This window comes from Canariomyces notabilis (genome assembly GCF_033297395.1).
Source record: "Canariomyces notabilis strain CBS 508.74 unplaced genomic scaffold N656scaffold_22, whole genome shotgun sequence".
Classification (NCBI taxonomy): domain Eukaryota; kingdom Fungi; phylum Ascomycota; class Sordariomycetes; order Sordariales; family Chaetomiaceae; genus Canariomyces; species Canariomyces notabilis.
The window spans coordinates 322387-334109 of NW_027041844.1; the positions used below are offsets into that span (position 1 = coordinate 322387).

At 57.0% G+C, this 11723-nt stretch overlaps 5 protein-coding genes across 5 annotated transcripts; 2 read left to right on the top strand and 3 right to left on the bottom strand.

Annotated features, from left to right (window-relative positions):
* The first annotated feature begins 163 nt into the window (after positions 1-163).
* Positions 164-1476, top strand: N656DRAFT_782399 (electron transfer flavoprotein, alpha subunit). The gene is made up of 2 exons (XM_064815759.1): positions 164-618; positions 692-1476. The coding sequence occupies exons 1-2, from the start codon at positions 313-315 to the stop codon at positions 1436-1438; spliced, it is 1053 nt and encodes a 350-aa protein (XP_064667514.1). The 5' UTR covers positions 164-312; the 3' UTR covers positions 1439-1476.
* Positions 1477-1508: 32 nt separating this feature from the next.
* Positions 1509-3267, bottom strand: N656DRAFT_758501 (NADPH:adrenodoxin oxidoreductase-like protein; the record flags this gene model as incomplete). Its single annotated transcript, XM_064813179.1, has 1 exon — positions 1509-3267. Exon 1 carries the CDS (start codon positions 3120-3122, stop codon positions 1509-1511), a length of 1614 nt encoding a protein of 537 aa, XP_064667515.1. The 5' UTR covers positions 3123-3267.
* Positions 3268-3369: 102 nt separating this feature from the next.
* On the top strand, positions 3370-5863 carry N656DRAFT_736904 (uncharacterized protein). The gene is made up of 3 exons (XM_064812734.1): positions 3370-3723; positions 3796-3976; positions 4041-5863. Exons 1-3 carry the CDS (start codon positions 3557-3559, stop codon positions 5532-5534), a joined length of 1842 nt encoding a protein of 613 aa, XP_064667516.1. The 5' UTR covers positions 3370-3556; the 3' UTR covers positions 5535-5863.
* Positions 5864-5976: 113 nt separating this feature from the next.
* N656DRAFT_715109 (uncharacterized protein) lies at positions 5977-9405 on the bottom strand (the record flags this gene model as incomplete). Its single annotated transcript, XM_064812028.1, has 2 exons — positions 5977-9197; positions 9267-9405. 2 exons carry the CDS (start codon positions 9403-9405, stop codon positions 5977-5979), a joined length of 3360 nt encoding a protein of 1119 aa, XP_064667517.1.
* A 258-nt stretch (positions 9406-9663) lies between these two features.
* Positions 9664-10377, bottom strand: N656DRAFT_310773 (uncharacterized protein). Its single transcript, XM_064809198.1, has one exon. It carries the CDS (start codon positions 10156-10158, stop codon positions 9784-9786), a length of 375 nt encoding a protein of 124 aa, XP_064667518.1. The 5' UTR covers positions 10159-10377; the 3' UTR covers positions 9664-9783.
* Between the last annotated feature and the right edge of the window lie 1346 nt (positions 10378-11723).

Consider the following 11723-nt stretch of genomic DNA (forward strand, 5'->3'; position numbering starts at 1 on the left):
AAGGCTTGGTCCAAGCGGGAAGTTAGGTCACGTGGGGTCACCGGCAATCCACCAGCCACATTCGCCAAATGTGTCCGTACTGCAACGCCACAATTCCACATTCCGGTGCTCGGCCTTATCCTTGAACCCCATGCCAATTCTGGGACATGTGAGGCAGGCCCGAAGCTAGCCTCGGACCGCTGCAACCCGCTCACCGGGTCACTGTCCGAACGTAACCAGTTGCAGCTGCAGTTGAAAAGACTTGAGGAGGGACTTGACCGAGACCCTGTGCCAACCACCAGATCCTCCAGAAACTGCCTTGACTTGAGAATCATGCTGTCGGCCGGCCGCCGGGTATTCACGGCGCTCGCCCGCCCGACACTGCGAGATGCGACAATTCCTCCGTTTACCAGATCCCACCCTGCCTTCCGCCGATTACTCTCGGCGCTCGCCGTTCTCGAGCAGCGCGACGGCAAGCTCAATCAGGGATCGTTGAGCGCCATTACGGCCGCACAGAAGCTGGGCGGCTCAATCCACGCCTTCGTGGCCGGCGCCAACATCAAGCCGGTGGCTGAGGAGGCGGCCAAGGTTGAGGGCGTTGAGAAGATCGTTGCCGTGGAAAACAGCGCATATGAGAAGGTCAGCATCTCAGGGGAAACTAATTGCTCTTTCCCTTATGTTTGTTTACCATGACTGACAAGAACCGGCACAGGGCCTCCCCGAAAACTACGCCCCGCTGCTGGTCGAAAACATCAAAAAGGGCGGCTACACGCATGTGATCGCGGCCCACACGGCCTTCGGGAAAAACCTGATGCCGCGCGTCGCCGCGCTGCTCGATGTGCAGCAAATCTCCGATGCCACCGCCATCGAGGACGACAAGACGTTTGTTCGCCCCATCTACGCGGGCAACGCCATCGCCACGGTCGAGTCGTCGGATCCAATCAAGGTAGTGACCATCCGCGGCACTGCATTCCCCGCTGCGCCCGTTGCCAGCGGCTCAGCGGCGATTGAAGAAGGTGTCGACCCCAAGGTGGAGTGCCCGACCGAGTGGGTGTCGGAGGACCTGTCCAAGTCGGACCGGCCCGACCTCGGAACGGCGAGCAGGGTCGTGTCGGGCGGGAGGGGGTTGAAGTCAAAGGAGGAGTTTGACAGGATTATGCTGCCGCTGGCCGACTCGCTCGGGGCGGCCGTGGGCGCCTCACGCGCGGCTGTCGACAGCGGGTACGCCGACAACAGCTTGCAGGTGGGCCAGACGGGCAAGGTGGTGGCGCCGCAGCTGTACATGGCGGTGGGCATCTCGGGGGCGATCCAGCATCTCGCGGGCATGAAGGATAGCAAGGTGATTGCGGCCATCAACAAGGACGCGGATGCGCCCATCTTCCAGGTGGCTGATGTCGGGTTGGTGGGGGACCTGTTTGACAAGGTGCCAGAGCTGACTGAGAAGCTAAAGAAGGCATAGATCTAGGTATATAACAAATAATTGTACAAAGTTATCACAACCAGGATTACTGTACAGCAGTGTACACCGCTCACCCCAGCACGGCGAGCATATCCCTAATCCTCGTAAACTTCTCCCTTTCTTTCCCCACCTTCCTCCCCCGTTCCCTCTCAGCCAGATCAATCCTCCTCCACCCGTCCCAATCCACCACCCTCCCCTTAAGCACCTCCTCCCCTCCAACCTCCTGCTTCACCCCCTCCCACCCTTTCACCTCCCCATCCCCATGATCATCATTAAGAAACCTCCCCCCACCCCCAAGCCAATCCCCCGCGATGGCATCCGCAGTAGCGAATGCATCCTCCATCGTACTCGCAATGACACCGTTCGGACCCCTCTTGACCCAGCCCGCGCAGTACAGTCCCGGGAACGTGGCAAACTCCATAACGCGGTCTGTCGTGCGCTGTTCGTGGAATACCCTGCCCCCAGGACCATCGTTGCTGATGACGCCCCACCGCTCGTTGAAGGGGATGCCGAGGGGAGCGAATTCGGGCAGGGGCTCGGATTTGTACCCGATGGAGCGGAATGCCGCGGAGGAAGGGATTGGGACGGTTTGTTCGGGGGAGGTGAGGAGGGGGTAGGCTTGCGGGTCGAGCGGGGAGGGGGAGAGGGTTGTTCGGGAGAAGATGGTGTGGGAGAGTTGGGTGGAGTTGGAGGGGTGAGCGGAGAAGGATTTGGGGGCGAGGAGGAAGTCGAGGGACCAGGATTTTTGTTGTTCAGTAGTTGAGGGTGATGATGGTGAGGCGACGGGTGTAGGCGAGCCCTTAAGGAGGATGTCCATCAACCGCCTCGGGGCGCGGGGCAGCGAGGCCGGGTCGGCAGGCACAAGAGAGCGGTCGATGGGGTGGAACGCCACTTTGGGCAGGCGCATGAGCTCGCGGATCTCTTTAATAGTAAAAGCGGCCTGCATGGGTCCGCGGCGGCCGACAATGTGGACGCGCCTGATTTTGCTCTTGGACAAAGTCTCAATGGCGTGCTCGGCAATGTCGGATTTGCGCAGCACGTCAACGTCCTCGAGCAGCATGCGGGCCACGTCGAGCGCGACATTGCCCTGGCCGATGATGACGGCCTCGTCGCCCTGGGTCAGGTCAGGGTTGAGGTCGGCGTGCTCGGGCAGGCCGTTGTACCACCCCACAAACTCGCGGGCCGAGTAGATGCCCTTGAGGGTGGACTCGCCGGGGATGTTTAGCGTGCGGTCCTTGGAAGCGCCGTACGAGAAAACGACGGCGTTGTAGTTGCGCAGGATGCTGGCCAGCGGGATGGTGGCGCCGTCCGGGTGGTCGCTGAGCGTGCCGACGGAAACGTTGCCGATGAAGGTGAAGTTGGGCAAGGAGGCTACTTCCTCGAATTTCTCCTGGCAGTTCTTCACTTCCGGGTGGTCGGGCGCAACACCGAAGCGAACCAGACCAAAAGGGACGGGCAGTGCCTCGTACATGTCGACCTTGGCGCCCTGGATTTTGGTCATGGCTCGGTATGCCGTATAGAATCCGGCCGGGCCGGAGCCAATAATAGCTAGCCGGAATGGCCGGCCATCACGGGAACGGGTACTGGCTGTGCTTGTAGAAAGATTGGGGGTTGCGCAAGCGCTCAGTGACGCCTTTAGCCATTTCGCCCATGGCCTTGGCTTGGCCGGCGCAAGTGAGAGCATAATGGGGAAAACATGCAAATTCTTTTGAAAAATTCCTAGGTAGAATCAACCCATCGGGCTGTTGTTGCTTTGGTATTGCAGAATTATATACGCGTTGGAGAATTGCCGACCGGACACGGTCCGGAGCCCGACCTGGACTCCTAGGTTGTTCCCGCTGTCGGCGCTGACACCGGAGCATTTTGGTGGGGCACCCTGGCTGCCCGTCAGTGGGCTCTGGCAGAGGCGCACATTCAACCCTTGCTCCCGGTTGCCCAGTCAACCACGTTGGATGTTTGGTTGGCAATCCAAGTCGGCGCAGCTGAATTGGCCAAAGACGTCTGACTGCCTCAGCTGAGCGCAGTGCAGTTGCCGTCATCAAATTCCACAGAACTTCAATATCCCCAAAGCAATTCAGAAAGCGCAGAGCGGGAGCGCATTGAGTGCCCGTTGCCACAATGGGGGGCTCCAAGCAGCCGTTCATGTACGAGCCCGTCATGAAGGACGACGAGCGATTTCCGACCAAGCCATTCGATCCAAAGGCTGTCACCAGAGCCAGCTACGAGGCCAAAAAACCAAAGCCCAAGCCAAAAGGCCCGCTGGTCTCCTTCAACCGCCATCCCGAGTATGAGAATGCATCCCACTCTAGCATTGTTGCTTTCGATCCATGATGTCAATGTCTAACCATTGAGACTAGCGCCCATGCAGTGCCCACAGGGCGATCCAGGTACAGGCCACTTGGCCGCCGGACCAAGGGGTGGATCAAGGGCATGAGGACTGTTCAACTTCTCCTTAGGATCCCCGAGGTAGTCGGCGCTGTCGGCCTCGTTGTCGTAATGAGCATGTCGGGGCTGATCGGCTGGGTTATGGGTGCTACGGTAAGTTCTCTTCATCAAGCGCCTCTACGTCATGTCACGATACTGACTGGGACTGCCAACTTAGCTGGGCGTCGTGATACTCCACTGTCTGTACAGCATCTTCCACCACGCACGGCCGGCCGGTGCGCGGACGCCCGGCTCTTCGGCCGCTTACCAGCTCTTCTCTGCCGTTTCTGACCTCTGCGTGCTGCCGCTGTATGCATACGGCGCCCTGACCACACGGGACAGAATGGCCGGATGGACCGCCCAGCCCCCCGAGAACCCCAACATCGTCAAGTACATGGCGCCTGCTGTTTACTATGGCCTCATTGGCGCGGGGGGTCTGCATGTCCTCTCCTTGGCCATCTCTCTCTGGCTCGGCTTCATGTTCCGCCGCATCTCACGCATGCCGCCGGACATGAACCCCCTGGAAGCCAACCTCACCTCGCGCGTGCACAAGAGGAACAAGTCGTCGGTCGTAACCACGTCAACCTACTCGGACAACGAAAAGCGCCCCGACAGCCAGTCGTACGACGATCTGTCCCGCCCGCCATCGATTCCCTTTATGCACACGCGGCAGGGCTCGCAGACTTCCATCGGCACCCGCGACTCCCGCGTCGACCTGCCCAGCCGGCAGTACCAGATAACCCCTAGCAACCGCAGCTCGGCCGCCAGCGCGTCAGATCTGAACCTGAAGCGCATGTCCGCCCCTCCCGCATCATCGCAGCGCGGCTCGTACATAGGTGTCCCACCGGGTGAGACGGATATCAGCTCCCGCCCAAGCTCCGTGTATTCCAGCCGGCCCAGCACTGGCACCGTGCCCTCGTACCGCGCAGAACCCACCGCTCCCGCGTCCCCCACCGCCCAGCCCCGTTCCGCCAAGTTCACCGAGACGTGGTACGCCTCCGAATCGCTCATCAACCGGACCCAGCAGCGCAAGCGGGCCATGAATAATCAGAATCGTGCAACGAACCGGCACAGCGCGTACGAGTCGTTTAGAAGACAAGACCTCGACCTCTCTGGTTCCGACTCTGAGGGTGAAGGACGCGGGAATCACTACACCGCCTCCTCCTCGCAAGAACAAGAGGAAGACCATCACCACCATCCCAACCCGCTGCGGTCAAATCCCACCCTTTCACCACCCACCTCCCCTCCTTCATCTACGAGTAGTACCCAACCCGCAACCGCCCCGTCACCAACAAAACGCCCTCGCACCCCGTTCAGCCGCCTGCGCGATTCCGTACTCCGCCGCAGCCTCCACCCTGACGATGACCACGCCACCGCCACAGGGGACATCACCGACGAGAAAAAGACAACAGCATACAGAAACAGGGACAGCTCAATCCAACCCGACGCAGACTTTTCCTTTTACGCCAAGCCCTACGGCGAGCTCAAGCCCGGCACCCCGCCCATCATGGTTGGCAGTGGAAATGCAAATGGAAATGGAAATGGCAGGCAAGTCTCGTCAGGGAACGATCTGGGAGGTGGTATGTACGGAAATGGGGGCAGGTACAGGGGGGTTAGTGGCAAGTTGGCTGAGGAGGGGAGGGTTGGGGTGGGCGGATATACATTTCAGTGATTTGACTAGGTAGTGACTGACTGGCTGTGATTTGGTCGGTGATGAGATAGATGATGATGAGGGAACGAAGGTGAAGAACGGATGGGAATGGGATAATGTTTTGCGGTGTTTTGTATGTATTGGGTTTCTGTTCTGTTTGGGAATGTTTGGGAGATGGGTCATTTACCAGGCGAACGGAAAAGCAATGAATCGATGGATGGGCATTATTGTAAGAGTATGGGATTCAAGGGTTTGTAGGTGGATCATCATCAGGGTTATGTTAGTTATCCAATGTCTGTTGATATCACACAGCTGAAGGTATCCAGAAAATAGACTCATTCATCGGGTATATGTAGCCATCATAGGCTCAGTGAAACAAGCAACCTCGTAAGCGCAGCAATTATATACCTAGCCCACCTCTTAACCCGCCACCCCCCCTTCCCCTCCCCTCCCCCCAAACCCCCTAATCACCCCCTCTCTTCTCCTGAACCCACGCAGCCCAGTCCACCCCCTCCTCTCGATGCTCACCCTCCGTCCACAGCCTGTCCCCCCAAACCCCGCCCAGGCCGCAGAGGTGCCTCATGGTCGGCCTGCCGTGCGGACAATTCCACGGCTTCTCCATCTCCCCCATGTGGCGCACCACCTTCTCCATCTGCCGCCGCGAGAGCGCCTTGCCAATCATGATGCTGCTCCTGCACGCGCGCATGGCGAACATCTTGCGCACTTTGGACGGCCGCGGGATCGTGGTCGCGCTCGACGTCGGGTTTTCAGCGAGCAAAAAGATGAGCTCCTCCAGGTCCGACAGGGAGAAAGTGGTCTCCCTGCTCAGCGGCAAGCTCAGCAGCTGGCACCGGGATCCGACGGGCTGGGCGCCCGACGTGTCGACGCGGACCAGGAAGCCGTTGCGCTCCAGGGCGGGCAAGTGTTCGAGCAGGATTTCTTCCTCAAGGGCTGTCAGCTCTAGTGTTTTGGGCTGCACAAGACGCTGGGATTGGACTGTTGTCGTCGCCTGGAGACGTTCAAAATTATACTTTTCGTCAGATGCGTGTTGATCGATTATGAAGAGCTCGTCGTCGTCATCGCCGACGTTGCCATCAGCCGCAGCGGCTTGTGACGTGGAGACTGCGGCCTCGCGGACGGCGAGGATGAAGCCCAGGTTGAATTGGCCAACAATTCTCATCTTCGCAAAGTCCGATTTGGAGATCTTCAGGGAGAGCTTCTCTTCGGCATCGACTGCTTCCAGGTCGTCAGAGTCCCTGTCTATCGGAGTCTTGGACTGCCCTCGTGGCAGCGAATCTTCGAGCGCAGCAATCCGCTGCTGTATTTCATCTCGGCTCGTCGAGACTTGCTGCATGAGATTGAGAGTCATTTCTTTTCGCTTTGATCGCCCCTTGAGGAACAGTTTTGAGCGCTTTTCGCCTTCTTCCGTCAGTTCCCTCGCAGCCGCCTCGGCTGCGTCTATCATTCCCTGAACCTTTTCGTCTTCCTGGGCTTTCTTTTCATCCTCATCAAGGTATGTCTCATCATCTTCAAGGCTGTCCCCCTGGTAGGATGGAGAGAGCTCGGTCGGCTCTAAGGGGCTATCAACTTCGCTCGCGGCTTCTGGAACCTCGGACAGTCTTGCAGTCGGTAGTTGGGTTCCAGAATTTCGGTCCCCGTCAAAATCCTCATCCTCACTACCTCCATCGTCACCATCCTCCTCGTCATGACCGACCCCTCCATCATCCGCCGGAGATACAAACATGGCATCCTCGTCTGCATCATCTTCCTCTGCGATCGACTCTATATCCTCCGTCCCAGCATCCCTAGCTGTCAGGGTAATGCTCTCTGCATGCCCTTCCTCAGGACGCGCCGACGCCGAGAAAAGCTGAGAGAGGCGTCCGCCAAAAGATGGCAAAGGTGCATTTTGCTGCCCTGCTCTGCCGGCCACCTTCGGTTTGGCAGTGTTGGATGCCTCACCCACTCTTGGCCGCTTGCTGGCGGTTCCAATGATACTTGTAACCGTGTGATCGCCAATGGTGATGGTCGCTACCTCTTGGCTAGAGCGTTTGAAAGGCCGGGTAGTACCTGGGATGATGGACCGCGGCGCTGGCGGTTGGGATGGGGGAACAATGGCTTGAACCGGGGGCTCAGGTTCATCCGTTTCTACCGGCATGCTGTAGCTAATATGCCCAGTCTCTGTGTCCTCCGGGACCTCTTCTGTTTCGGTCTGCGCTTTTGAAAACCGCGTACCAAGGTCCTCCGCACGGATTCCCGGCTTGTCGTGTTCGTCTGCGTCCTCATCCTCTTTCGAGGATTCTTGCTCTTCGATCACATTATCTTCTTGCGAACTGTCCTTCCCTTCAGACGCCGAAATAGCTGGCAACTCCAATGCTGAGGTAGTCTCTGTTGATTTCTGTATGTTAGAGCTCTCGGTCTTGGGAGAGGTACTAGCATCCGTGTCCCTCCGAATCCAACGGGATAATAATGTAGAAGTTTGGGCCCTTGACGGTGCCAAGCTAGCTCTACCGGTTTGCGCTTTCCTCTTAGTACTTGGCATCTCATGGTCTTCTTGATGCTCGCTGGCAACATCAAGGCCACTTTCACCGTCGCTCCTTTCGGGGTTGTGCTGTGTCTCCACAGCGTCAATCCTGCTACCCTTGGCCTTGACCGAGATGGGCGTATCTGAATGGGTGGCTACGGGCGACTTGGACGGAGGTTGCTTCGGGACTTGAGTGTGGGACATTGGGATTGTTACATCCTGAGTTTCAAAGAGTTCAATCAAAGCGTCCCTCAGGTTATCAAGCATCTGTCCCTGGTCATGCAGTAAAATCGTTCGCTTGTCCGGGCTGACGTTGACATCGTAGAGATGTGTGTCGAGCTGGATGTCGGCAAAGATGAACGGAGACTGGGAAGCATTGTAAGATCGATACACCTCGTTGAATACCTTGGCAAACTGAGGCAGGGCACAGGGCCTCCCATTGACGTAGAACATTTGTCTGTCTGGAGTCTGCCGGCCCTCACCGTGAGCTGGTCGGGATATGTGTCCGAGGATGCGAACCTCGGCAGCACTGCCGTCTGCCCGTGCCTTCCCCTTATTAAGAGGTCCGGTGGAGGGTATCAATTCCAGTTTGAGGTCCATGGTGATCAATGCGTTCATGGTTTTTACACCAAACACATTGATAATGTTCTCGCGCGTCGTCGGGTTTCCCCTGGTCGAGAACATAATCATCCGCTTGCCCTTGGTGGGCTGCTGCGAGACGGTGAACTTGACGCCCGTCTGCACACATGCATACTGGCCGAGCAAACTAATCACTTTGCCCCATTCTCGCTTGATGTTTCGCTCAAGCTCGCGACGGCGGACGGGCAGATTGCGGAACAGGTCCTCGACGATGACGGTCGTGCCTCTCTGTCCTGAGACAACGCTGGTGCTCTTAAGTCTCCCAGACGTCTCGAACTCGATCCGTGTTGCTCGTGGCACCTCGGCTTGGGTGCAAGTCACAACCGAGAAGCGCGACAGGGCACAGAGCGACGACAAGGCCTCGCCTCTGAAGCCAAAGGTATGCAGCGTCGAGAGGTCATCGTAGCTGGAGAGCTTGGATGTGTAGTGTTTCAAGGCAATGGACTCGTAGTTGTGGGGTGCAATCCCAGAGCCGTTGTCTTGCACTTCGATCGAGTCGAGGCCCTGATTCTTGAAGCGAACTTCTGTTTTGGTGCACACAAGCCATGGTCAGCACACAATCCGGCTGTCATGGCGCACATCCCCGTTCCTACCGATTGCGGTTGCTCCGGCATCGACGCTGTTTTCGACGAGCTCTTTTGCCACGGAGCAGAGGTCAACGATGACCTGGCCCGACTGGATCTGGTGCACAGCGCTGGACTCAATGGCCTTGATTGTGGCATTCGAAGCCATTATTCCTATCGTCTAGAACCGAAGCTCCCCATTACCATCGTGGTGCACCGGTCAGTCTCCCTTGCGGCCCTCGGACGGTGCAAGGCGGTGTTAACTGGGCTTCGTCAATTGGCGATCCTGACGCGTCGCGTCATCTGAAATTCTGAATGCCAGAAGGAATTACATAACGATAAGGTATCCGTGGTATAAAGTGCCCTTGTCGAGTGCACACCATTCTCCCTGATAAGGTATCGCCGTGAAATTACATCGTATTTGATTGCAACGAGCAGTCGCATCCCGTAGGTAACGGACATCTTCACTCACCCGCCTACAGGCCGCAGCTCCAAGCTTTCTCTGGCTCAGGGGATTTCAGTTCTCAATGGCCTGGCTCACGGCACCTCAGTACTTTGGAGCATGGAAATACCTTCCACTCCAGCTACAAGGCACGAGAATGCAGAACCTACCTCTAATCTCTTGCAGGAGGGGTCCCGCCGTTGTTGGACCGCGCCCTTCAGTCAAACCGCCGTCCAAATGCAGGCACATTGCCCAGCCCGCCCAACAAGGGACGAATCGCAAAGAGAGAGTCCCATGGATTCGAGTTGACCTCCCGCAATGAATTATCGATTGAGCATGTTTGCAGCGACATGTGTGAGAAGCCTGGGATTGCCAAGTGTTGAAAAAGGTTGCCAAGGTTTGGAAGACAAGATGCACCGCACCCAGTGCCAATGACGTACCTCCCGAGTTATCCTTGGCTCGGCGGCCAGCACGTTGCATCGGCCAGATTCACCCGACAATCCGACCAGGGCGAGACACGGTGGAGCACAAAGCCAAACGCCATCCAACGAAGCTAGCAACGATTTTACCATGTCCGGCCCGGTGGCGGGTATTGTGGTACGTAGGTATCACGGACGATGATCGTTATCAAATAAATACCATAAGTCAACGATATCCCAATCCAGGGGCTTCTGATGTAAAAGAGACATCTACGGACTACCTCCATTACCTAGCCGTACACTGGCATCAACCATGATATCCGATACTCTACCAAGTACTGTAGTACGAAGTGCCCTACTACATACTACATAATATAGCAGACAAGTCATACCGGTACGATGGCCGTTGTCGTCCCACAGTCATGGAGTTACACAGCTTCCACACTCCCTATGGACAAAGCGGCATCATCAGATGCAGTAATGCAGTAGAGTTGGATGGATGCATCTTGTCAGACGAACGTCGGTTCGGGGGCTTTCACAATCTGCTTCGGTACGAAGTAGGCCTGTTCCCGAACGGGCGAAGAGAGAGGGGAGCCGACGCTCACTCGGTAAACCGGGAGAAGGTAAAGAGCCATGGTTGACACGCCTGGCCGGATTCAGGTTGGAAGAGCTGCCCTGGGAATCACACGCAGCGATTTCATGTGTAGCCCACTCTACACTTCATGTCCATACGATATTCGTAGTGTACCGGTAATGGTTGAGAGCCAGCGCCAACATCCCGTCTCCGCTCAGCTGACGGCGTATTGCATCAACTTCCATGCATCAATCACACAGAATAGGCCTTTGGTGACGGGTTGCAGCGCATTACCCACCAAAGAAGGCTGACGACCAGATCCCGTTTGCCCGCAGCCCGCTTTCAAGTTACAGTTAGATTCCCAACCGCCTAGTCTCACGATACGAAGCTTTATACCCCTCGTTGCTCTCCAGACGAAGTTGCATTCCTTTTTGTTCGAAATCTTCCGACCTACCTATGTTGTTCCTACCTCGCGTGGGCCATCACTCGTTGGGACGACGTCACTCGCTGAAGCAGTCACTGTAATCCGATTTCCATTCGCTGCAACGTCTTCTGCGCCATTCCAAAATTGAATCTCAATCCAATCTGAAGCTCCCCTCGTTTTGCACAGCGGTACGGTAACGTTACCGTACCAGGTACCGCCGGAGAGTCCTCGCCATTGGAGCCACTTCAAGTTGCGATCTGCTCGTTTCATAGCCGCGCAAGCGCATTACGCAAGAAGGGGCAAAACAAAAGAAGGGATGACATTCTGGATCCAGCACCGCGCACCAAGGTACGATTGAAAATCCACCCTCGACAGCAATCGTACAGTACACTACGAAGGTGGACTACACTGCGCCGACTGCGGTACAGTACCTTACTCTACTCTCAGTACATACCTTATCGTACGTATCCGCTAGGTCCAGTTTCGCTGCTACCCCATTGGAGCCACTGCATCTCCTGCATCGAATCAACTCGGCCCGTTCCCAGGCGAGCCAGGCTAGCCTAGGCACTTGTTTCCAAAGCTTGGTCTTGGCCAATAGCGGGCTGCAGTGCTGCAGCGCCTGCAGCCA